Source organism: Leuciscus leuciscus (assembly GCF_965113295.1).
Source record: "Leuciscus leuciscus genome assembly, chromosome: 19".
Classification (NCBI taxonomy): Eukaryota; Metazoa; Chordata; class Actinopteri; order Cypriniformes; family Leuciscidae; genus Leuciscus; species Leuciscus leuciscus.
Window position 1 is genome coordinate 30,065,626 of NC_138743.1, and position 26,378 is coordinate 30,092,003.

Consider the following 26,378-nt stretch of genomic DNA (forward strand, 5'->3'; position numbering starts at 1 on the left):
TGTGTGTGTGTGTGTGTGTGTGTGTGTGTGTGTGTGTGTGTGTGTGTGTGTGTGTAGGCTATAGGTCCAACCTTAAGTTAACAGAGCAATGTCGATTGAGCAATGAATTCAATTGCTCAATCTGTAGGCTATATTATGTGCATTAATAGTGAGGTCAACTCTTTCATTCATAATTCCTTATCCTGCCAAATGATTGGTGTTATCTCTTAAGGTAGAAACCTCGGGTCTCCTGAATAAATCAATCTAGGCCCAATAGATCAATAAAAAACAAAGAACCATTTTGAAAGGCTGAAAAACACTAGACGGAAGAAGCATTTCTGACTAACACAGCTATTGTGAAAAGCCTTTGACGGTTTTATTGCGCAGAACCTCTGATCCAACTGTGTGACTCAGCCTTTATGCACAAAGTCCAACTGATTAGTCCAGAGCATTCACATAGTCACATTCACTGAATGCATCTGCGTTGTGTTGCTGACAAAACATAAAGTCTATCTCCTATTGTCCACTCTCTCACTCGCTCTCGCTCTCTTTCGGTCTCTCTCCAAAACAAGCACACAACCATTCCAAAAAATGATTTATTCACTTTTGAACTTGGCTGGAAATCATGCAGTAAAATAAGGGAAGCATATGAAAAGGTAATAAAAGGGCGGGTGAGTGTGAGACTGACTCACCTGTAACTTATGCAGTTTGCTTCTCTAGTTTTTTTCTGCTCATTATGGGCGTTGCTGATCATTTATATCGCATGACTCTAGGGCAGGTTTCTCTCTCACACAGACGAACGTTTGGGACAAGCATCTTTCATTAAATGTAAGTAATAGGCTACTTAATCAATACACATATGTGTGTCTAAAAAAATGGCGCACAGAACTGCAGTTTTGTTTCCCATAATGAACACTAATGTAGGCTATATCTTCCGCGTTTCCCTGACAGGTTATCTGACTCGTAGGCTAATTGTTTTGTCAGAAGCGCTATTGTAACGATGGGATAAAATATGGTGCTATCATAATACTTGGGCTCTTTTTGCAGTATCATCATCAGTCATGGAGGGTATCGCTCGTGCTAACAGTCTCTTCGCTCTGGATCTCTACCGGGCTCTGAGCGCGAGCAACGCCGAGGGAAACTTGTTCTTTTCCCCATTGAGCATCAGCGCAGCGCTCAGCATGGTTTACTTAGGAGCCCGAGGAGACACATCCAAAGAAATGGCAAAGGTATTATGTATAGGCGGCAGGAGACCAAGCAAGGGCTGTGAGAGTTTCCAATGAATTTTTGTAATTGTGAATCTACAAGTTATTACGCAAAATCGGTGACTGGGAAATCCTGCTCGAAAACAAAGCACAAAACAAGAAAGAGAAAAACAACCCTATGATTGAAAAAATGGGGTGGGGCCCAGATGTTATAAGATTAAACACTGTTTGAGCTTAGTAGAGATGCATTTATCATATTCAAACAATGGCACACAGTTATGCAATGGTTACCCAGTGAGTTACACCGATTTGGGGATTTGAGAATGGGGATTTGGGGATTTTACAAAGGATTTGAGAATGCTTTCATTAATAAATTTGTTTTAATAAGGGTTGAGAAAATATTACGGCAGTTTAAAATTTTTCCTGTGTAACTTTGAGTTTCTTTGAATTATCATTATTCTTCCTGACATTTCAGTTTATCATTCATGTTGATGTGGCCATCTCATTATAATTTCCAAAGCAAACCGTGCTCTATTTCAGAATAACCTATTGTCATTCAGTTTAAATGAGTTCAGTTCCCTACAATAAGCTAATAAATTCATGATAGAAGTATTTGGTAGGAACTAGTCACTGCAGTTACATATTGACTGCATATTAGAAAATGGCAATGTTCTTTGCATGAACACAGCAGTGTCTATGCTGACTGAATACATTGTCAATAAGATGTTTTTAGTCTTTTAGAAAGTTGTTGAATATGCTTAGACTGCAATTCACTTCAATACTGAATGCAAAGTATTAACTTTTATAGATTAACTAGATACAGCAGAACATTTTATTGGCCGAAGATTGCATGCAGATTGTGATATAACCAGTGAGCGACTGACTCAACAGAGAGAGGGAGAGGTTAAGTATGTAAACAAATGTAAACAAATGATAACAGCTGCTCTCTCACTCCACCAGTGGCTCTTTTAGAAGAAGCTTGCCTCAAAATACTAAAGAAAAATGGACCTAGAATAAAATGTTCCAGATTGTAGCCATAAAGGCTAACTTGTGCCTATCCTCAGCATGTTGCATGTATTTGTTTTAATTACAGACTCATTTAGATAATACATTCCTGGCTTGACAACGGACCTCAAACTTCAAAGAAAATGATATGAAATCCTTGATTTAGTTATTCCTTTCAATAAATGTGCTCAGAACAGGCTCTTCAGTGCACACTTGTAGCTTAGTCTTTCCACAGGCATGTTTTTGTTTTTGTTTTGAATAAAAGAGAAATCTGATAATATGCTAGTAGTGTAAAATATTTGCAAAGCCTCTCCTGTGTAAACAAACACAGTTAATGTACGTGTGCTGAAAAACTTTTACACTCATACTATTGGCATACATCACAATGCCAAAATTGCGATGTATTATTATTTAAAAATTATTTCTCTGTGCAGGTTTTGTCTTTCAGTTCTGTCTCTGATGTTCACTCTCATTTTGAGACCCTCACCTCATCGATCAACAGTCCATCAGCTTCCTACATCCTCAAACTGGCCAACCGCCTTTATGGAGAGAAAACCTTCAGCTTCTTACCTGTGAGACCATTCTGCCTTTAAAAATGAGACATTTTGAGGCTAATCCAAGATGTGTAACATTTTGGCTCCATTATTGTTTAACCTTCTAATCTCAAGGTCTTTCTTGAGGCCTCTTTTTGGCTGAATGTGTTGTCATGTGTCCTGCAGGAGTATTTGGAGTCCACCCTGAAGCTGTACCACGCTGACCTTCAGGCTGTGGACTTCATTGGAGCATCGGACAAGTCAAGACAGCTCATTAACACATGGGTGGAAGAGCAGACTGAGAGTGAGAAGAACAGTTATACAGTTATATTTTGGATGAGATAATTTGTTTGGACCTGTTGCTAGAAAACCTTTTTAAAAAGTCACAGATGTGAAGTCAGAAACACAAACTTGTGTTTTTCAGATAAAATCAGAGATCTTCTCAAACCAGGAATGGTGACTGGAATGACCAGACTAGCTCTGGTTAATGCCATCTACTTCAAAGGGAACTGGCTGCAGAGATTTAATGCTCAAGACACTAAAGAAATGCCATTTAAAATAAACCAGGTGCAATTCTTATTTAACCCAGAAACATTACTGTGCTGAATCAAAATCAAAGTCTGTTTGCAAAATATTGCATCCTCCTTACACTTGATGTACTACATCATACCTACTTGACAGAGTCATATTCTTCCTGTTCACTCTTTCATTTGCACATGTATCTGTCTTTTATCAGAATGAGAGCCAACCAGTGCAAATGATGAACCAGAAGAAAAAGTTCCCCTTCAACTACATCTATGAGCACCGCTTGCAAGTGCTGGAGTTGCCATACGTGAAGGAGGAGCTCAGCATGTTGATCCTTCTTCCTGAGGAAACTCAGGATGGCTCTGACCCTCTTCTGAAGGTTGGCTAAATGTTTTTGTACCGATCTTCTTGATTATATTTGGTATCTTGTATGTTCAGAGACTCAACAGTAGTATTTTGTATATGTGTGTTTGACAGCTGGAGAGTGAGTTGACCCTTGACAAGCTTCATGAATGGACCAACAGAAACAATATGGACACCCAGACAGATATCATAGTCTATTTGCCAAAGTTCAAACTGGAGGTTGAGAGCTCCTTAGCAGAAACATTGATGGGGATGGGGATGACTTCTGTTTTCCTGGAAGGAAAGGCTGATCTGACAGGCATGAGCAGTCAGGGTGGCCTCTTCATTTCAGCGGTGGCCCATAAGGCATTTGTTGATGTGAATGAAGAAGGCACAGAGGCGGCAGCAGCTACAGCAGCCATTGTGAACTTCTGTATGCTTCGAGAAGAGCACTTCGTGGCAGATCACCCGTTCTTATTCTACATCAGGCACAACCCCACCAACAGCATCCTCTTCTTTGGCAGATTCAGAGGATCATCTTAAATTTGTGATGGTTGTCTTAACACCAAAATATAAACAATAAATACTAATAAATAATTCACATCGTGTGTGTTCGGTTTTTAAGAGGAAGCACCACAACACAAAGATAATGGATTTACTTGAAATACACACATTTTGAAATGAACACTTTTTATGGAAAATAATGGCTCACAATGCAATACATTTTCAAGACATTTTTGATAATGCTTTTAAGACTATCACAGTATTGTTTTGTGCAAATGTGCTAGCCGAGACAAAAAGTGAATCAAAATACAGCCATTAAGCAGGCTGATGTTTCTGTTTGCTAAAAAATGGATAATATACAGCTGAAACGCACACTAAATCAACACATTCTCTAATACCGCTTTTTGAACTTAAGAAGTCAATCAGATTTTCCGACTGCGCTGGATTCAAATAGTGCATTACGCAAAGTGAGAGAACCTGTTTCTGTAAATCGTACCACTGCTGCTTTCTAAGTGTTAGTTACACTGAATGGAAATGGATCATTAGATACATTCACACACACACACACACAAAAAAAGTTGTTCATAAAGAAAAAAAAAACCATTTTTTGTTCAGCATTTTGTTTTGTTTTTTCATTTCCATGGTGATTCTTATTATTGTAAAGCATTAATGCAATGCTTCTTTATTCAGCTAAATTATAGACAGCAAGAAATGCTAACATTATATAACAATATATATATATACACACACACACATACATTATGTAATACACTTCAAGATAATATATCAATGTTTTTTCACATCACAGTAATTTGTCAAATTTACACCTAGTCACCATCCTCTGCATTACACTTTACACTCATCTCCAATCACACACACCTCATCATCACCCTCATCACTGCCCCTACAAATGCACACTCCTCACCACAGTTCATTGTCCGACCTCGTTTGATGTATGTGGACTCTTCCCCTTTGTATCCAGTGATATCCCTGTCTCCAGCGTCTTCCTTCCCTCTGTGTCTCCGCCAAGACCCTTTGGACTCCACTACCCTGCTCACCTCATCCCTGCACCTTTGTTATTCAATAAATCACTGTTCATCATCCACATTCCTCTCCTGTGTCTGCATTATCCATAACTTAATTATTATTTGTTAAATAATAATAATAATTATATTATTTGAAAGAAAGAAATGTGTTTTCTCTGAATGTTTTATCAAATAAATAAATTATACCATATGCATTTGTTTTTGTCTTCACAAATGGAATTATTCCAGATCACTTGTAGAAAGAATTCTATTAATATTGAATCTCCTTATCACCACACCAGTGACCCTTAAATTGAACGTTTGTCTCAGATAGTTGTAGGAAACACTGGCAAACGGAAAACTGTAGTCTTTTACAGTGAATCTTACTCTCTTTTATGCAATTTGTCCAACTAAATGTGTTTTAGAGCTGACCAAATGAAAGACACAGGACAACAACAAAAAAACTTTTAACAATATGGTTTTGTTAACTTGGACCAAAACTAAATGACAAATGAGTATCACTATTTCAACGGCAGCTGATTTTTTGGGGATCAAAATCAGAATTTTTTTTTATTTTTTTTTTATCAATTCATGGATTTCATCCGGTCCCTTTCCACAGGTGTATTAATCAAGCACAATGCAGTCTGCATTCATAATCTAGGTGCTTGATTTTATACACCTGTGGAAAGGGACCTGATGAAACCCATGAATATGTTAGCCTCAAGGTTATCTATAAGCTTGTGTGCTCCAAAACAATGACAAAATTCACATTTAGAAGATATAAGCATTAAAAAATGACAGTCTCCACTACAGTCTTCCGCCAATATGGATAAACTCTTCTGTCTATTCAAATGCTCTCTAAGGAGCATTAAACACACACAAAGAGTGAGAATCTGTTATGTTTTTATTGTTAACCCATATTTCACATCTTTATGCAATCTTTTTTTCCCAACTTGTGTGATGTTTTAGAATAAAATGATCTCGATATTTTTTTACTTGATAGAGTTGCTGCAATGCTGCCAATAATTTACAACCCAACCATTTCAGGGTTTGAAAAGAAAAGATTTATTTGTTTAAAACATAAACATTACAATTCTTTACAAAAACATTCCAAAATATATTAAAAGGAATAAAAGAAATAGCAATTCTAAGTCAACCCAAGAAACCCAATCCTACTTGTGAGCAGTCATACAAAAAATGAAAAGAACATAAACACACTTAAGCTACATATTAGCATATATTGTAAATAAATTAAAAAGACATATATTAGCATATGTTAACACATTCATTTTAGTATATAATGATCGTGGAAAAATGCCTTTTTATATGCAATCTTTATGTAATTAACTTCACATTTAAAATAGGTCCATTACACTTTATTTTAAGGTGTCCTTGTTACAGTGTAATTATACATTTAAGTACTGAGTAATATTAATTAAATACATGTGCTTACTATAGGGTTAGTGTAGGATTAGGGTTTGGTTTATGGTTAGTTGTATGTAATTATGCATAATTTATAGTTATTACAATAGAAACTACATGTCACGTGTAACAAGGACACTGTAAAATAAAGTCTTACCATAGGTATTTTGAGACTGTAAGGATCAGGCCACCCAAGTGGACCCCAGTGGGCATTAATAATCTGTGCATAAAACTAACAGCAACCTCATTATTCATAAACATCTCCATATTCGAAACCCTTGCACAGTAAAAATGTAATCAACAGCTCCTGAATGTTGTGTATCATCATTAAGGTACAGCCTCCATCTCTGAGACAATGCCAGTCCAATTAGACTGCTCAGGGAAGTTCGCAGTCACTTTGGTGCCAGCAATAGCTGTTAAGACATTGGGAAGAAAGACATTTTTACTGCTATACTTTGACATTTCTGTTTGTGGTCATTATCGATTGTCTATGTTCTAAGAAAGCGTCATTGACTCTTATAAAAGAGAAAAAGCTAGCTGTTACTTAAAGGGGACCTATTGTGCAAAATTCACTTTTATAAGAGATTTACAATGTCTGCATCAATTTTTTATTATTATTTACAAATGTTCAATTGTTGGATGAACCAACAAACATAAGAGTCTCCATAGACTTCCGACATCTGAGTCACTGAGGACACCGTGGTTATAATTGTTACTCAAGGATGGATCAGTACAAACTGTTCGAGATCCAGCTTACAGTCTCCGGACTGATACAATAGGGAGAGCATGCACTTTATTAAAGTTCATAGGAGTTGCTTTACGGATATAAAGTTTACCAGTTTATTACACAGACACACACAAAAACGGCGTGTTTTTGCTCACCCCCAAAAAGTGGCAATTTTAACGTGCTATAAAAAAATGATCTGTGGGGTATTTTGAGCTAAAACTTTAAAAAGACACACTGGGGACATCAGAGACTTATTTTACATCTCTTAAAAAGGGGCATAATAGGTCCCCTTTAAATACTGTAGTTCTTCAGCACAATCTAACTAGCCAATAACACTTGCCTATAACCACTCCAATGCTGTGCTTGTTGACACTTCCCCAGCCGTGTGCTGGAGTGCTGATGGTGGGTTTAACACGGACCCTCGCTCCAGGGCTTAAACTGAGGGGTTCTTAAAGAAATATTTGCAATAATGTTAAAGTCATGGAGGAATGGATCAGGATTATTATAATTAACTAAAACAAAGACCATAATATATATATATATATATATATATATATATATATTATAAACTATTTTATTGCAACAAGTTGCAAAGGTTGCATTTTCATTTAGTTGAACTTGATGTGCTTAAATAACTAAAACTGAAATAAAAATGTATAAAAACGTACTCGGTTACTAACGTAACCTCGGTTCTCTCTAGAAGAGGGAACGAGTACTGCGTAAGATATCTTACGCTAGGGGAAAATCCTTTTTCCGCGAGATATTGAAGCCAAAAATGATCCTTAATTTTGTAATAATGCAAAACGCGTTGCGGCAGCATGCAGACATAGGCGAGGCAGCTCGCGCGCCTATTGGCTGCTCTGCGGCAACTGCAGCAGCCTATCGAGCGAGGCCTGGCGTGACGCCAGACCCAATCAGGGCACTTCGCGCCCGCTGCGTCACGTCCCGCCGAAATGGGCGTGGTCTAGGCCTATAAATACTGCTCGCAGGCAGCTATTATCTATTATCATCATCGAAGCAACCAGAGCGTGTGCATGCACGGCAAGATACGCAGTACTCGTTCCCTCTTCTAGAGAGAACCGAGGTTACGTTAGTAACCGAGTACGTTCTCTTACGAGAGGTCTCTCGTACTGCGTAAGATATCTTACGCTAGGGGACCCAATGCAAAACGCCGTGCATGCTGAGATCTGACACCAAAGACCCAAGGGCGAAAGCCCGGGGTACATATAGTGCACAATCACCCAGGGAACTCACAAGGAGTCCGGGAAGAGGGAGGGGCGGAGCCGCACTCTTCCACATATGGCAGCGTCAATTAGACGCGAATTTCATCATACAGACAGGGCGGGGTACGGCCTGAACTGACGGGGAAATGTGGGTCTTACACAGTTTGCCCAGGCACATCTCGTGCTGCTGCTTTTCACTGTCGATCATCGAGCTGTGCTCAGCAGACGCAGCATTCTGAGCTGAGAGCATCAGGTCAGATAATACTGGTTAACTTAGACCGACAGCAGCCTGGCCTGCAGGGCGGGAACCTCTAGGTTGTAGAACCTTATAAATGTAGACGGGGAGGCCCAGCCTGCCGCCGTACAAATATCTTGCAAGGCAATCCCACTCGACCAGGCCCACGAAGAGGCCATGCCTCTCGTGGAGTGCGCACTGACACCCAACGGGCACTGCATGCCCTTGGAGGCGTATGCCAGCGCTATAGCATCAACTATCCATCTGGATAGGCTCTGTTTCGACGCGGCTAGTCCCTTAGAACGCCCGCTAAACGAAACAAAGAGCTGCTCCGTCTGTCTGAAAACAGACGAGCGAGACACATAAGCTCGTAATGCCCTGACTGGGCAAAGGAGGCCCGCGTCTCTTTCCTCATCAGGGACCGGTAGGGCTGACAGGGAGATAACCTGCGCCCTAAACGGTGTGTTGAGGGATTTTGGAACATAACCGTGCTTAGGTTTGAGTATAACTTTCGAGTCATTAGGCCCAAACTCCATGCACGTCGCGCTCACAGAGAGCGCGTGTAAGTCCCCTATGCGCTTCACTGAAGTGAGAGCCAGCAGAAACACAGTCTTGAAAGACAGATGTTTCAAATCAATTGACTGTAAAGGCTCGAATGGCGCACCTTTCATGGCTTCCAGAACCGTAGAAAGGACCCATACAGGGACTGCGGGAGGTCTGGGAGGATTCAGTCTCTTAGCCCCTCTAAGGAAGCGGATGACTAAATCGTTCCTTCCTATTGACTGACCAAGCGTTGTTCCTGAGAACGCTGCTATAGCCGCCACATAAACTTTGAGCGTGGAGGGGGCCCTGCCCTTGTCCAACAGCTCTTGTAGGAAGGAAAACACCTCCGTCACTCCACAGTCTGTGGGTGACACGCCACGGGCTGTGCACCAGCCCGAAAACACTGACCATTTCGAGGAGTAGAGCCGTCTCGTAGACGGAGCTCTAGCCTGCGTGATCGTGTTTAATACTCCTTTAGGGAGTCCAACATGTACCCGTTGATGGCCCAGACATGAAGGGACCATAATTCCGGGTGAGGATGCCAGATCGAGCCGTGGGCCTGTGAGAGGAGGTCTCTCCTCACTGGTACTGGCCACGGGGCAGTACTTGCTAACTGCATCACGACTGGGAACCAAGGTTGGTTTTCCCAGAACGGTGCTACCAGCAATACTGAGCATCCTTCTTCCCTGATCCGCTCTATCACCTGAGGCACGAGAGAGACGGGGGGAAAAGCATAGAGCGGGCGGCGGGGCCACACATGGGCCAGCGCGTCCCTGCTCTTGGTGAAAAATTCCGGACAGTGAGCGTTTTCTTGAGACGCAAACAGGTCTACTTCCGCTCTGCCGAATTTCTTCCACAGCAGTTGGACTGTCTGTGGGTGTAGAGACCATTCGCCTGCCGGAACATTGTTCCTGGACAGTCTGTCTGGTCCTATATTCAGGAGCCCTGGCACGTGCGCTGCTCTGAGCGAGCGCAGGTTGCGCTGAGCCCATACCAGGAGGCGTTCTGCTAGCCTGTACAGGTTCTTGGACCTGAGGCCGCCCTGGCAATTTATGTAGGACACCACAGACATGTTGTCCGAACGGACCAGGACGTGGCGTCCTTTTATTTGGGGACAAAAACGCGTCAGCGCGTTGTTTACTGCCAGCATTTCGAGGCAGTTTATGTGCAGGAGCTTCTCCCGTTCCGACCACTGGCCGAAGAACGGTCTGCCCTCGAGCAGCACTCCCCATCCCGAGGTGGACGCGTCCGTGGACACCACTTTCACCCTCGAGGAAGTCCCCAGGCTTACACCTGACTCGTACCAGTCGTTCGCTCTCCAAGGTTTCAGAGCTGTGACGCACTTCTGATTGACCCTGAGGCAAAGCAAACCGGATGCCCACGCTCGGCGTGGGACTCGCGCTTTCAGCCAAAACTGCAGCGGGCGCATGCGGAGCAGGCCCAGCTGGAGCACTGATGATGCTGAGGCCATGAGACCCAGCATCTTCTGAAAATGTCTTGAGCGGGACAGACGCGCCGCAGCGGAACGAGTTCGCTGTGCGTTGAATGTCTACCGCGCGCTGTGGTGATAGTCGCGCTATCATGGACAGCGAGTCCAATTCTGTGCCCAGGAAAGATATCTTCTGACTGGGTGACAGAGAGCTCTTCGCCCAATTGACACTGAGACCCAAATTCTCGAGGTGATCGAGTAAAACGGTCGTGTGTTCTATGAGCACTGAGCGAGATTGCGCTAGAATCAGCCAATCGTCCAAATAGTTCAGTACTCGCATGCCTCTCATTCTGAGGGGTGCGAGTGCCTCATCCATGCACTTCGTAAACGTACGGGGTGCCAGGGACAAACCGAACGGCAGGACTGTGTACTGATATGCCTGGCCCTCGAAGGCGAATCTCAAATATCGCCTGTGACGTGACGCTATCTGTATTTGAAAATACGCGTCTTTCAGATCTATTGACACAAACCAATCTCCTTGGCGAATCTGCACGAGGATTTGTCTGGTCGTGAGCATCCTGAACTGTCGCTTCACAAGCACTCTGTTCAGTTGCCTCAGATCTAGTATGGGTCTGAGACCCCCGTCTTTTTTCGGTACCAGGAAGTATCTGCTGTATAGCCCTCCTTCGCTCTGAACTTGAGAGAGAGGCTCTATGGCCCCTTTGTTCAATAGTTTCGCCACTTCGGCTCGAAGTAAATGTGCTACTTCTGCTTTTACCGTGGTCTCGACGCGCGCCGCATAGCGGCGAGGGCGTTGGCGAAACTGTAGCGAATAGCCTCTTTTTATAATGTCCAGCACCCACTTCGAAACCCCGCAGCTTTGCCCATGCGTCTGCATGAATAGCTAGGGGTTGAATACGAAGCGCGCTCCGCTCGCTCAGCGATGGAGAAGCTTCGGCGTGCTGTAACACAAGCGTCGCGCTCGTGACATTTGAGGCATGGGGCGCGCTGATAACAGCGGGCAGATAGCCCGCGCTCGACTCCTCTGCGGTGGTCAACCGCGAGGGGGAGGGCTGGGCGGTTCCCGTAGGAACTGTCATGTCTATGTGTGGATGTGGGCGCGGGACAGCGGGCACATTTATCACACCGAAAGCATCGTTCGCTTGAGTGAAGCGAATGCACGTTGGTTTCGTTTTTACAGAAACCGTGAGACATGCATAACGTGGTGTTAGTGGGCACTGGGTAGTGGGCACATTCACCATGTTTGAAGCGCAATCGATCTTCATGTCGATTCATGTGCGCGAGCCCTGTGTGACGGTCTGTGCTTGTGTGTAGAGATGGGTACTGGGCAGTGGGCATTCTTTCTACACATAAAACACCATCGGCCGTGGCCGGGACACCAGAAAATTCACACTTATGGGATTTATCTGGGTAGCCGTAAAAGCGGCGTTTGTGTGCAGGCAAGCGTGCTGCGTCGCCGACTTGTTTACTGCAGAATACACTGGAACAGTCACATTTACTGGAACTGAACGAGCGAGAAGTTGCAATAGAAACAGAGAGCGTCAACATGCTGGCGTTTATTGCAGGCCTGCGTGCATTACAACAGGCTCGTTCACTGCAATATTGACATTTCCAGTCGCCTGAATTTCAGAGGGGAATGGGAAATGTATAGGAAAAAGGAGGTCGGTCTGTCCGCAGCGGGACCAGAAAACTCCCTTTTTTCCTTACGCCAGTGACGCACGGAACACCATAGAAACGGTGTTTGGGTGCAGGCGAGCGGGTTGTACAACGCGCTCGTTGGCTGCAAAATACACATCTGCAGTCGCCTTTTCAGGGAACTGACAGAGCGAGCATTGACGGCATAATTTTATCTGCCGGTAGACCCGGGATCGAACGCGGGTCTCTCGCGCGCAAAAACCTGAGAGTCTGCCACTGGGCCACAGGGGGAGACACATTGTAACTCAGTTAGCGCGAGTATTATCAGAGAGCATCAACGTGCTGGCGTTTGTTTGCAGGCATGCGTGTATTACAACAGGCTTGCTCACTGCAATACTGACATTTCCAGTCGCCCGAACTTCAGAGGGGAATGAGAAATGTATGAGAAAGAGGAGGTCGGTCCGTCCGCGGCGGGACCAGAAACACTCTCTTTTCTCCTTTCGCCAGTGACGCATGGAAACCATAGAAACGGTGTTTGGGTGCAGGCGAGCGGGTTGTACAACGCGCTCGTTGGCTGCAAAATGCACATCTGCAGTCGCTTTTCAGGGAACTGACAGAGCGAAGCATTGGCGGCATAATTTTAACTGCCACTAGACCGGGATTCGAACACCGGTCTCTCGTGAGGAAAACCTATGATTCCGCCACTGAGCCAGAGGGGGGAACACAAAGGCTTTCGGATGCACGAGCATATAAGAGCGTCAGGAGGAGCAGTCTCGGAGAAGGATGCCAGGTGAGTCCTCAGAGTCACCATAGGCAGTAACTAGCTCGCAGTGAGGGCAGTCGCCATCAGCGAGCGCGAGAGCTGCGTGATCAGGAAAAGGGGCGTCTTCAAAAAGACGCCCAGCTCTTTTAGTGCAATGAGAGTGTGTGTCGCGGCGGCGAGCACACACACACATACATAAACACAGTAGCAGAGAAAGGATATAACGCCGGATAGCGCAGCAGGAAGGCAAGGAAGGCGGCGCGGCCAGCGACTTCAGTGACTCGTCCCGCTGAAGGTGCTCTCTTTCAGACGGCGCGGCTTCTTCTCCAGCTCCAGCGATGCGTGTGCTTCGCTTGAAGGATGAAAAATCAGATAATAGCTGCCTGCGAGCGGTATTTATAGGCCTAGACCACGCCCATTTCGGCGGGACGTGACGCAGCGGGCGCGAAGTGCCCTGATTGGGTCTGGCGTCACGCCAGGCCTCGCTCGATAGGCTGCTGCAGTTGCCGCAGAGCAGCCAATAGGCACGCGAGCTGCCTCGCCTATGTCTGCATGCTCCCGCAACGCGTTTTGCATTATTACAAAATTAAGGATAATTTTTGGCTTCAATATCTCGCGGAAAAAGGATTTTCCCCTAGCGTAAGATATCTTACGCAGTACGAGAGACCTCTCGTAAGAGAACAATATAGACATATTTAAACATATTTAATAAAAAAAATACATTTAATAAAAACGACAAAAACAAATTCAAAATATTACTAAAAACGATATTAGTATCATAATTATACCATAGCAGTGGTTACATGTTTTTGTTTAATAACATACTAATATCCAGCAGATTACCTGAAACATCACTGCTCACAAGCTCCATTTCTGAAAGTAGACCAGTCCATTCTTTCTGCTTAGGGAAATCCACAGTCAAAGACTCTCCCTTGATGTCTGCAGAAAATAGAAGAAGATATCAATAACCCTAAAATTATTTGATGTGTATGTGATGCATAAATTATAGTATAATTTCAGACTAAGGTATCTCAGGATATTAGCATTTAGTAAAATCATTGACAGGTATTGTCTGTATTTACTTTTAATGACACCGATGCTGTCGTGAGTGACTGATCCCCATCCATGTTTTGGTTCTTTCACTGAAGATCTTATGCTGACTCTGTTTCCTACCTTGAAGCAGTTTTGAGCGGGGGACCCTAAGAAGTAGTGTTACTAGTTAGGCATAAAGTTAGACTATTATATTACACAAGGCAACAATACATGTAAAAAGTGAGAAAAAATGAGTGAGAGAAAAGTGAGAGGGGTGTAATAAAAAAATACAGAGGGGAAAAATGTACTACACATGAATTAGATCAGACATAAATCAGGCCACTGATAATAAAACAATGAGCTATGTTGCACAGATTAGTTATCTCTTCAAGATATTGTCTTGAAAGTGGAGTGGCACACACTGACCACTGATGAATTGTTGAAATTGTACAAAAATAACAAAACTACGTCTAGACTTATCAGTGAGAATTATATACAGGCATCAAAATATATCAAATCAGCAATACCTAAATCAGTACTGACTACAAGCTCCATTTCAGAAACCTCTCCAATCCAACGTTCCTGCTCAGGGAAATCTACTGTCACAGTCTCACCATGCACATCTAGAGAGAGAATATATTTTAATATCCTAAAAAGGAATGGGCAAGCCTAATATGTGAATGATTATAAATAATACTACTCTGACAGTTCTTAACAATAACCGTATCAATCTGTCAGATCAGTGACAGCAGATGATGCTCTTACTTATTACACTGCCAATGCTTTTGTGGTTGACTGAACCCCATAGATATTTGGGAGTTTTAACAGATGGCTTCACATAAACCTTGTCTCCTATCTTAATATTGCAGGTGAGAGTTGAGGATCCTGAAATAAAATGAGCAGAATTTAATTTTTATAGGCTATCATTTACTGACTTGACAATTTCAAACTCTTAAAGGGATAGTTCACTTTGAAATTAAATTTTGGTATGTTTTAGCTTACCTCAAGGGCATCCAAGATGTAGGTGTCTTTTTTTCCGCAGTAGTTTCAATTTTGATATTTTTAGGTCAAACCGTTCTTGTCTGTCAGTCATATAATTCAGGTCTATGGTCACTATCTCAAAGAGCATGCACAGAGTCCAAATTAAAACAATTCCCCATCGTCCAAATTAAACAATTCCCCATCGTAAACTACACATTGATGGCCTAAGACACGAAACGAGCGGTTTGTGTGAGAAAACGAACAGTATTTATATCGTTTTTACCTCTTATACACAGCCACGTCCAAGTGATCTGAGGGCGCGCGTGCATCCTGTTGTGTGACGTGTACGCAGACTGGTGCATAGATATATACACTAGATGTCGCCTTGTCTACGGCAGTTCATTGGAACGAATGTCTTTAAGGCGACATCTAGTGTCTGCGTACACGTCACACAACAGGATGCACGCGCGCTCTCAGATCACTTGGAGGTGGCTGTGTACAAGAGGTAAAAACGATCTAAATACTGTTCGTTTTCTCACACAAACCGCTCGTTTCGTGTCTTAGGCCATCAATGTGTACTTACGATGGGGAATTGTTTAATTTGGACGATGGGGAATTGTTTTAATTTGGACTCTGTGCATGCTCTTTGAGATAGTGACCATAGACCTGCATTATATGACTGACAGACAAGAACGGTTTGACCTAAAAATATCAAAATTGAAACTACTGCGGAAAAAAAGACACCTACATCTTGGATGCCCTTGAGGTAAGCTAAAACATACCAAAATTTAATTTCAAAGTGAACTATCCCTTTAATGCCTCACTATCTGGAGCTGGGTTTAAAAAGTATAGCATCCCGTTTGTAAATGTCACTCACATTTCTGTAGAAAAGGTTCCATGCAAAAATATTTATACAGTTCAGATCTAATCAGACGTTTGCAGGCCAGCCACTATTTAGATGACAAAAACTCAAGTCCTGCTCTGTATATTTACCACATTCATCATCATCAGTTACTGGCTGAATCCCTTTCCAGCATGCGGATCCAGGAATGTCGACAACCAAACTCTCATCACTGTAAATATCTAAAAGAAGAACATGTAAATGAGTGTGCAGCACATATTCATTTGTGATGCCTTGCACCATAATGTACCATTTGTTACCATGAGAATTATACAGATCTTGCCTTTTACCACACCCACACTCTTATGCCTGACACCTTTATCCCGATTATATTTTGGGGTTTTAATAGAAGGATTCACTTTGACTCTGTCTCCAACCTTAATGCAAACTAGACTGATCTTTGTGGCTAGATCTGAAACATATTTTAGGCCTATTTCATCATAGGTACAATACAAATACGACCAGTGAAAGTAAACCTTGGTAATTTTACCTTTTTTAAATGTTTCATTTATTTCCTGGTTGAAAACAGTCTCCAGTCGCTCTTTAAGTTCACAGGCAAGTTTGCTTACATCCGTATAAGAGCAGCAAGGCTTAAAAGAGCGACTGGGGAAGCCATTAGACCCAGAAGAAGAGGACACAGACTCATATTTCTGCAGAAAAAAATGCATTAATAGTCTAATTAATAAAACTTGAGTTTAGATTTTCTAATGTGTCATATGCAGGAATACTTAAATGTAGTACAACAATCCAAATCTAGCAACATTACAAGGTTATTTTTTATTACAATATATTATTGAGATGGTACATTTTGCCAGTTTAGTTCATGTAAAACATAAGACAAGTTTGCGGTGTGATACGAAACATGAAAGTAGCACCGGTTTCAGTTATCTGAATAAGTGGACTGATATACAGTACAGCACTAATAGTGTGACTGATCAATCAATGCCGCAATTGACCAATCAGAATCAAGTATGCCAGACAGCTGTGTAATAGTGCAATAGTAAATTTTTCAGCTGCCTTGGTTACGGATATATTTTTCCCATAGGGAATTTTATGAAGTCTTTGTTAAAGAGTTATGAGTCATGAACCAAAACAAGCAGCTATGAGAAGAATCACAAAATTGCCAACGTTGATCTAAAAAAAAAAATGAAAAAAGTATTTGATAATTGGATAGTCAAAGGTAAAAAACTGTGTCCTCAAAGGCTTTAATGCGAGAAAGATCTAAAGTCCCTTGAAGCATTGTGAATGACATAATTGAATTAAAAACGGAAATATTGTTTAAAAGATCTTGATTGTGTATAGCTATAGAAACAGCATATTTTAGGTTTAAAATATATGTAAATATCTAAATAGTTTGAGAGTGAAGGGGGATTACATCAGTCGCAGTGCTTCATGGGAGTGGGCGGGTGCTTAAGGGTTCTTTTGGCATGATTTGTTTGTTTTGATTCTCTGATTGGTGGAGATTTCTCCGCAGAATCATGGGCAATGTATTTTTGCACCAGACGGCTTCAACAGAAGCATACCATCAACTAACAAACTAGTAGATCACATCTCTGTCTTTAAAGGTTTATAAGTTATCATTAAAAATCAAATCCCCTATGAATGAATGGGATTTTTATTTCCAGAACCAGACTGCTGCACATAATGTAGGCCTATGATAACGCAGATCACATTGCTTATGGTGGTTGTACCTGAAGAAAGTGGATGTTGTCATCTGTCTGTAGAAGTGTCTCTAGGATTCCTTCCCTCTTCTTCAACTCAGTAATTTCCCCCTCAAGTTTCTCTTGTAGTTTTGCACCTTGGTCCAGATCAGCCTTTTCTTGAGCTTTTATCTTTTCAATCACTTCATTACTTCTTTTCTCAATTAGTTTGGCCAATTCAGTAAAGACTCTCGTACTGTTTTTCACAGCCTCCTTTGCAGAATCCTGAGGAGAACCAAAGCAAAAGAAAATATTATCTCTTAAATGTTGTTTACAATCACAAGATCCATCACCCCAGTAATTAACCCTTGTGTCAGCTGATTAATGCAGAATCGTTCAGTTTAAATGCACCAGAACTCACTGAATGGGATGTGATGTCCATTTTCATCTTCTGCAGCTCTTTCTCTTTTGCCTGGATTGTCTGCTTGACTTTTGTCTGAGTGTCTGTGAGTTTCATCTAAGGACAAATCCATCACAGTCTGTTTAAATTCACTGAAAACATTTGTGAATAGCATTTTATAATTGGGTTAATTAACGAGTCATTAAAGAAAGAAAGAAATGATGGACATCTTCACCTGTTTCTCATCACGCTCTTTTGTAGATGGCACTGTGTCATGGCCTTTATGGTCATCCATTAAGCAGTGCATGCAGACACAAACCTGGTCTGTTCTACAGTAAACCTCAAGGAGCTTGTCATGTTTGGAGCATATTGGCATGACGGTAGCTTTCACCAGCTTGTGTTTCTTCAGGGCTGGAACATCATAGTGTGGATGTACGTGTGTTTCACAGTAAGAGGCTCGACACTCCAGACAAGACTTGACAGCTTTGAACACTTCTCCAGCGCAGAAATCACATACAATATCTCCAAGTCCAGCAAGACTTTGAGCAGCCTCTGACATATGTAGCTTTGTTCGTAGCCTCAGTTTCTCCATTATTTCTGCAAGTATTGTATTTTTGTTGAGTGGAGGCTTTGAATTGAAGGCATGTCTGCACTGTGGACAATTATATGTCCCTTTATCCGTTGTATTCCAGCATTCATTAATACAGCTCGAACAATAACTGTGTCCACAAGGAATTGTCACGGGGTCGTTCAGCAAATCCAAACATATCGAGCAGCTGTACTGGTCGTGATCTCCGAGTATAGCCTCCGCCATGTCGTTATCAAAAACGACTTGTGTCAGAAAAGAACCGTGAGCTTATAAGTGAAAGTAAACATTTGAAAACGAAACTGACAGCAGGAAATGATTGGTCATTGTAGACTTTACACAATATAAAAAAATTTAATTGTAGCTTATGTAAGCTGGGAGCGTAAAAAAACACAATATTTTGTAATTTTCTTCATAAAAAGAGACTCGCGTGCTTCGGGTTAAGATGGTAGATCTTTGAACTTTTAAGTTTTCAGTATCACCACTAGATGGAGAAACCTAGGCCTATTAATATCTGCTAATATGAACTTTAACAACTCCTCTTAAAATTAGGCTAGCCTACTTACGAACTCCAAAGTATTTAATCTACATGTTACATATTCCTTGTCCTCTTTTATAAACAAACAAGAAATCATTTTAGCGTTTATGCAACACAATAAAGAGCGAAAATGCGTAAATGGATGGTAATAAAGGGTAAATGAGCCACAGAGCATGCTGGGAAATGTAGTTTTGTCGCGCAAGGTAAAAATTTACACGAACTAAACCGTTGGTCAACACAACTAATTTATGAGTTATAATTAGCTTCCGTCATGATTGTTTATTTGGCACAACCTCAACTAGGGGGGAAAACAGGGTCACAGATACCGTATAAAAAAACAAACAAGTTTTGACCACAGGTTGAATATAAGGGCACAGTTTATTAAGTTTACTCTTAATTTTAAATAAAATTCTTATTAAAGTAAAACTGAACAATATTCTGTGTGTGTGCACATTCCCTGAGCTGGAACATAAATTTCAGTTGATAATGGGTGATAGCACCCATGTAGCTAGGCTATATTAAAATATGCAATCACATGAGTCAAAATGAAGAACAGAACAAAATGGGAACAGGATTAGTTTCGAAACTGGTTTCGCAATATTTATGCATGTCTAATCAAATAACACTCCTGAGTTCAGAAGGACTGTAAGACAGATGTGAACAAAAAGGAATCGTCTGGAAGAGATACATGACTACAAACCTACGAAACAAAAAGACACAAGTTTCTATGATCAAAACTCAGTCACAAACGCAAAAGGTGAGCAGGGAGGTCCACGGTCACATCATCATGATCTAGGAGGATCCTGAAACTTCAGCATCTATGGAAAATTATTACAGAAAGGCTTAAGATTTTGATTGCAGGTTGGTCGCAAACAAAAACTAGTTCAGAAAAAAATTCTTACGGTAACTGACCTAAATCATTTATCAATTCCATCTCAGAGAGAATCCCTTTCCAGCCTTTGTGTTTCGGAAATTCCACGATCACATCCTCAAATTTGATATCTAGCCAGATCAGAGGACAAACCTACTTAAAATACTTTTTTTTTCCAAGAGCAACTTCATGTATACTAAATGTAAATGTACTGTGGATATGTTAAAAAATATGAAAGTAGTTTATATCTCCTTAAGTTTGTTCTGACTATGAGATTAATACACAGATCTTGCCTTTTACCACACCCACACTCGAGTGTGTGACATGTTCGCCCCAATTATGTTTTGGTGTAGTTACGGAAGGTTTCACTCTGACTCTGTCTCCAACCTTGATGTCGACTGAAACATTGTTTGTTGACAAATCTGAAACAAGTAAAATATTACAGAAAGCATTTTCACTTACAAGTACAATCAGATGCAAAAACTTGCATTGGAAGATTACCTGTACAAGAGCCAGTCACAAGCTCCATTTCTGAAACTAAACCAGTCCAGTTTTTATGCTCAGGGAAATCTACAGTCAAAGATTCACCCTGAATTTCTGCAGAATTTTAAAAGAAATGATCAAAATCATCATCAACTCCTCAAATATGATACACAGTGAGTCTACAAAAAAACTTTTATCATTTCATTTATTTTAGTATAAATCACAATGTTTTGAATATGTATGCATTAATGATTAAATCAAGACAGTCAGTTCACCTACTTTTAACAGCACCAATGCTTTTGTGAGTGACTGCTCCCCATTTGTGTGTTGGAGTAACAACAGACGGCTTCACGCGGACTTTGTCTCCAATCTTAATATTTGACTCCAGACTTGAAGATCCTGAAATACAAAGAGTGTTACGAAGGTCTGAGACGAGACTTAATAGCTGCTACTTAAATGTCACTGACACACTGTAATGATACTGTGTATTATTACCAAACTCATCATCTTTGGTTACTAGCTCCATTTCAGAGTAAATTTCTTTCCAATTTGCATGTTCAGGGAAGTCAACAATCAGACTGTTATCAGATTTGATGTCTAAACAGAGAACAAGTTCATATTGTAAAGCATACACTTGAGTGAGGATTGCTTAATAATAGATGATTTATTTGAGGGGAAAAAACAGGTCTTGCCTTATATCACACCAACATTTTTATGTGACAAAGGGGTTGGCGATATGACCAAGATCATATATCACAATATGAGTAACTTTATTTCACGATAACAATATACAGTTTATAACAATAAAGATTTTTTTTTCTTTGAATAAGGTTATGATATCAACATTTTTAATACTATTGAAATCTCATAATTCTTGACACCAATTTCAATATCACAAGAAAACTAAAAAAAGCACTTCTCAAAGCTTACAGAAGACAAGTTAACAGTCAGTGATAAAATAAGAACAAAGAAAATAATTACAAGAAATAGGACAACAAACTACAATAGGACAAAGACATCAATTAAATAGACCTAGCTGAAAAACATCAAGCACTACAAATAATACTACATAAATTGTATAAAGTAGGCCTAATCAAATGTATATAAAAAAAAAAAAACACTGCATATTCTTCACAATGTTACAAAGAGTTACAAACGTGATTCAGTCAAGAGCAGTGAGAGATTTTCTCTTTTGTTGTTTGATTAACATTAATGACACAGACCACATCAGGTATATTAGGCTGCTGTCACTTTAAGAAATCGAATGCACGGATCCAATATACTGTTACACATGCGTTTTCTTTCCCAATTGTTTACATTCACTTAAGACATAAATGACTGTGTTTATGAGGATACTTGCAAAGACTAGCATTTTGACACGTAAGTATGTGTATTTAACCGTTGAAGCCCAATTGTGCAGCAAAAAGAACTCAGTTCAGTACTCACAGGCTTTATGTGCTCGCGCGAGTCTCTCAGACAGCGCATGCAAATAGCGAAATGAGTTCTCTTGCGCTGTTTATTGCGTTTCAGGGGTTTAAAATCACTCGTTTTTAATGCTTAAAAACGCTTAATGCTTTTAAATGCTTAAAAACGCATGTAAACGATATGCTTTCGTGACAGTGCAGCACAGCATCGTCACGTGAGAGAGTAACCGTGATAGAGACGATCGTCCAAAATCTCTACCCGTTGACAAATTTCTACCAGTTAATCGTGTCTACTGGTATATCGCCCACCTCTGTGACATAAGCACCCCAGTTATGTTTTGGTGTGGTAAGAAAAGCTTTCACTCTGACCTTGTCTCCAACCTTGATGCCAACTGGAGCGTTTATTTTTGACAAATTTGAAACAAGTAAAATGTTACAGTAGGCATATTTCAGGGCACAACACAACATTTAAGCAGCAGCGAAGAAAATGTCGGCAGTTATTTGAATGGCAATGTCTTTAAATTCAGTAGATTACCTGAATCAGCACTGGCCACAATCTCCATTTCTGAAACTATGCCAGTCCAGTTTTTTTGCTCAGGGAAATCTACAGTCAAAGACTCACCCTGAATTTCTGCGAACGTAAAACAAATCATTAATATAAGGTATGCTGCTTTTTCTCACTCTTTCAGTGAGCCTACAATCATTTATTTCCCCATTCATGATTTTCATACATTTGCATGACTAATATAAGTGATGAAAGCAATGTCAGTCAGTGCTCTTACTTTTAACAACACCGATGCTTTTGTGAGTGACTGCTCCCCATTTGTGTGTTGGAGTAACAACAGACGGCTTCACGCGGACTGTGTCTCCAATCTTAATATTGGAGTCTAGACTTGAAGGTCCTGAAATGTTACAAGGAGGTCTGAGATGAGTGTTTGATGGAAGACTATATAGAGCAAATGTGGTTGTTTTTTAACACTTTGTGCTTCATCCTTTAGATAAGCAACTGTTTTATAGAAGTAGAATCTCTATTTCATATTTCTCCTGGATCTGCTACTTTTCAAACATTTATTTACCAATCTCATCATCATTAGTTACTCGCTCAACTTCAGAGAGAATTCCTTTCCAGTTTGCATGTCCAGGGAAGTCAACAACCAGACTGTCATCACCTTTAATGTCTAAACAGAACAAGTTCATATTGTAACACTACACTTGTACTCGAGTGAGGATTTTTTGATAATTAATGATTTGTGTAAGGAAAATTGTATAGTTCTTGCCTTTTACCACACCCACACTCTTATGTGTGACGTTTCTACCCCAGTTATGTTTTGGGGTAGTAACGGAAGGTTTTACTCTGACTCTGTCTCCAACCTTGATGTCGCCTGAAGCGTTCTTTGTTAACAAATCTGAAGCAAAATATTACAAACTGCTCAGATGCAATATGTAATATTCTAACAGTTTGATGTTCTACATGTTTCTGCATGCTTTTGTGTCATGAATACAGTAGATTACCTGAACCAGCACTGGTCACACGCTCCATTTCTGAAACTACACCAGTCCAGTTTTTTTGTTCTGGGAAATCTACAGTCAAAAACTTGCCCTGAATTTCTGCAGAAGTAAAAACAACAACAACAACAACAAAAATCATTAATATACACTATGTCCTATTTTCTCACTCTGTAGTACTATGGGCATTCAGTGAGACGGCAACATATATTTTCATTATTTCACTTATTGTGCAAATGGTGCAAATTTTCATGTCAAATATAAATGATCAGATAAATATCAGTCAAGGCTCTCACTTTTAACAACACCAATGCTAGTGTAAGAAACTGATCCCCATTTGTGTGTTGGAATAACAACAGACGGCTTCACGCGGACTGTGTCTCCAACTGCAATGTCAAATGGAGGACTCTTTGTTGACAAATCTGAAACTGAAAGAAAAAGATTACAGAAAACATTTCATCACTCATAAGTACAATTAGATGCAAGAAATCATGAAAATAATTTTTTTATGAATACATTTACCTTTATTAATTGTTTCATTTGTTTCCTGCATACAAGTAGTCTGCAGTCTCCCAATAAGTTCACCTACAAGTTTGTCTATGTCCTCAAAAGAGCAGCACGGCTGAAATGAGAGACTGGGAAACTCATCAGATCCAGATGAAGAGGGCATAGACTCATAATTCTGTGGGGGTAAAATATTAAAACATTTATTAATATAGCTTTTAAAAGAACTGTCAATAGTCACACTTAGAACAGTCCTTTATTTCTTATAATGCTGGCTCTGAATAAATAATCACATTGCTTATGGTGGTTGTACCTGAAGAAAGTGGATGTTGTCATCTGTCTGTAGAAGTGTCTCTAGGACTCCTTCCCTCTTCTTCAACTCAGTAATTTCCCCCTCAAGTTTCTTTTGTAGTTTTGCACCTTGGTCCAGATCAGCCTTTTCTTGAGCTTTAATCTTTTCAATCACTTCATTACTTCTTTTCTCAATAAATTTGGCCAATTCAGTAAAGACTCTCGTACTGTTTTTCACAGCCTCCTTCGCAGAATCCTGAGGACAACCAAAGCAAAAGAAAATATTATCTCTTAAATGTTGTTTACAATTGCAAGATCCATCACCCCAGTAATTAACCCTTGTGTCAGCTGATTAATGCAGAATCGTTCAGTTTAAATGTTAAAGTTATTTGCACCAGAACTCACTGAATGGGATGTGATGTCCATTTTCATCTTCTGCAGCTCTTTCTCTTTTGCCTGGATTGTCTGCTTGACTTTTGTCTGAGTGTCTGTGAGTTTCATCTAAGGACAAATCCATCACAGTCTGTTTAATTTCACTGAAAACATTTGTGAATAGCATTTTATAATTGGGTTAATTAACAAGTCATTAAAGAAAGAAAGAAAGAAATGATGGACATCTTCACCTGTTTCTCATCACGCTCTTTTGTAGATGGCACTGTGTCATGGCCTTTATGGTCATCCATTAAGCAGTGCATGCAGACACAAACCTGGTCTGTTCTACAGTAAACCTCAAGGAGCTTGTCATGTTTGGAACATATTGGCATGACGGTAGCTTTCACCAGCTTGTGTTTCTTCAGGGCTGGAACATCATAGTGTGGATGTACGTGTGTTTCACAGTAAGAGGCTCGACACTCCAGACAAGACTTGACAGCTTTGAACACTTCTCCAGCGCAGAAATCACATACAATATCTCCAGGTCCAGCAAGACTTTGAGCAGCCTCTGACATATGTAGCTTTGTTCGTAGCCTCAGTTTCTCCATTATTTCAGCAAGTATTGTATTTTTGTTGAGTGGAGGCTTTGAATTGAAGGCATGTCTGCATTGTGGACATTTATAGGTCCCTTTAAGATCCTTTGTATTCCAGCATTCATTAATACAGATCGAACAATAACTGTGTCCACAAGGAATTGTCACGGGATCGTTCAGCAAATCCAAACATATCGAGCAGCTGTACTGGTCGTGATCTCCGAGTATAGCCTCTGCCATTTTGCTGACAACACGTTCCGAGACACTGCAAAAGATTTGTCTTGAAGTTGTCGATTCAACAGAGGGTGTTTATCAAAGACCCGCTCAAGAAAAGTTGTGTCGTGAAATCTAAAAAGAGAAAGTGAAAGTAAAGAATTGGTGCAACACGTAGGCTACCGTGATAAAAATAATAATCGTAAAATAGCCTACACAAACAACACAAATATAGTTTAAATACAGAATTGGAAAAAAATAATATATAGCCTATATATATATATTTACCTGATGACAATCCGTCGTGTGCTTCATAGTATGGTGGCAGGAAACGTTCAAAGAATTCTGACCTTTGGTCTATTTTACAGCTTGTTTGTTTAAAGTGCACGTTTGTCACAATTTCATTACGTATGAAATGTATTATTTAGAAACAGTCTTACTTTGAGACAAAAAAAGGACGAAAGAAAAAACGTCGAAAAATAAGATTCGAGGCTACAAACGTAAACTATAATCATCATGAGTGCGTGCATGTCCTTTGGTGTGTGGGGTTTCCCCATCCAAACCCACTAGATGGAGACACCGAATAAAAAATAATGAATCTAGATTCGGTTTAAATCTGTTATGTGACAATAAACTTTCTTTTTCTTTTAGAGTATGTAACGGAGATTTTTTTTTTAATCATGGTCAAATAAGCAGATCCATTAAACGAATGTAAATCCTTAAACACCATCATTAAGTCTTATCAGCATTGATCTGGAGACAAATTCCCTCTAAGATTCAATGTTTTCTAATAAGCCAGTCACCTGATTTAAGTGGACTGAACTATTGTCAGCAAAATGGAGTCACGCAGTTAAAGGGATAGTCCACCCAAAAATGAAAATTATTTAATTAATTCCACACCCTCATTACGTTCCAAACCCCTAAAAC

The 26,378-nt window shown here is 40.5% G+C and overlaps 3 protein-coding genes across 5 annotated transcripts; 1 reads left to right on the forward strand and 2 right to left on the reverse strand.

The window, feature by feature from the left end:
* The first annotated feature begins 655 nt into the window (after positions 1–655).
* On the forward strand, positions 656–4,181 carry LOC309481656 (leukocyte elastase inhibitor-like). The gene is made up of 7 exons (XM_082146649.1): positions 656–807; positions 1,027–1,208; positions 2,624–2,761; positions 2,909–3,026; positions 3,147–3,289; positions 3,459–3,626; positions 3,725–4,181. Exons 2-7 carry the CDS (start codon positions 1,041–1,043, stop codon positions 4,130–4,132), a joined length of 1,143 nt encoding a protein of 380 aa, XP_082002775.1. The 5' UTR covers positions 656–807; positions 1,027–1,040; the 3' UTR covers positions 4,133–4,181.
* A 1,978-nt stretch (positions 4,182–6,159) lies between these two features.
* Positions 6,160–15,057, reverse strand: LOC309482192 (uncharacterized protein). The gene is made up of 6 exons (XM_082147420.1): positions 14,914–15,057; positions 14,676–14,771; positions 14,199–14,315; positions 13,960–14,055; positions 7,608–7,715; positions 6,160–6,953 (listed from the first exon to the last, which is right to left on the reverse strand). Exons 2-6 carry the CDS (start codon positions 14,701–14,703, stop codon positions 6,868–6,870), a joined length of 435 nt encoding a protein of 144 aa, XP_082003546.1. The 5' UTR covers positions 14,704–14,771; positions 14,914–15,057; the 3' UTR covers positions 6,160–6,867.
* Positions 15,058–19,571: 4,514 nt separating this feature from the next.
* On the reverse strand, positions 19,572–26,023 carry LOC309482183 (E3 ubiquitin-protein ligase TRIM65). 3 transcript variants are annotated; one of them, XM_082147393.1, is made up of 17 exons: positions 25,740–26,021; positions 24,897–25,586; positions 24,679–24,774; positions 24,296–24,529; positions 24,001–24,160; positions 23,775–23,906; positions 23,485–23,580; positions 23,250–23,378; positions 23,049–23,150; positions 22,755–22,874; positions 22,508–22,603; positions 21,044–21,145; positions 20,828–20,947; positions 20,567–20,662; positions 20,359–20,487; positions 20,107–20,196; positions 19,573–20,012 (listed from the first exon to the last, which is right to left on the reverse strand). In XM_082147393.1, exons 2-17 carry the CDS (start codon positions 25,476–25,478, stop codon positions 19,987–19,989), a joined length of 2,310 nt encoding a protein of 769 aa, XP_082003519.1. In that variant the 5' UTR covers positions 25,479–25,586; positions 25,740–26,021; the 3' UTR covers positions 19,573–19,986. The 3 variants fall into 3 exon arrangements, with proteins under 3 accessions (XP_082003521.1, XP_082003519.1, XP_082003520.1); XM_082147394.1 differs by lacking the exon at positions 21,044–21,145 and having other exon boundaries at positions 25,740–26,020; XM_082147395.1 differs by lacking the exons at positions 23,049–23,150; positions 23,250–23,378 and having other exon boundaries at positions 19,572–20,012; positions 25,740–26,023.
* Positions 26,024–26,378: the final 355 nt, after the last annotated feature.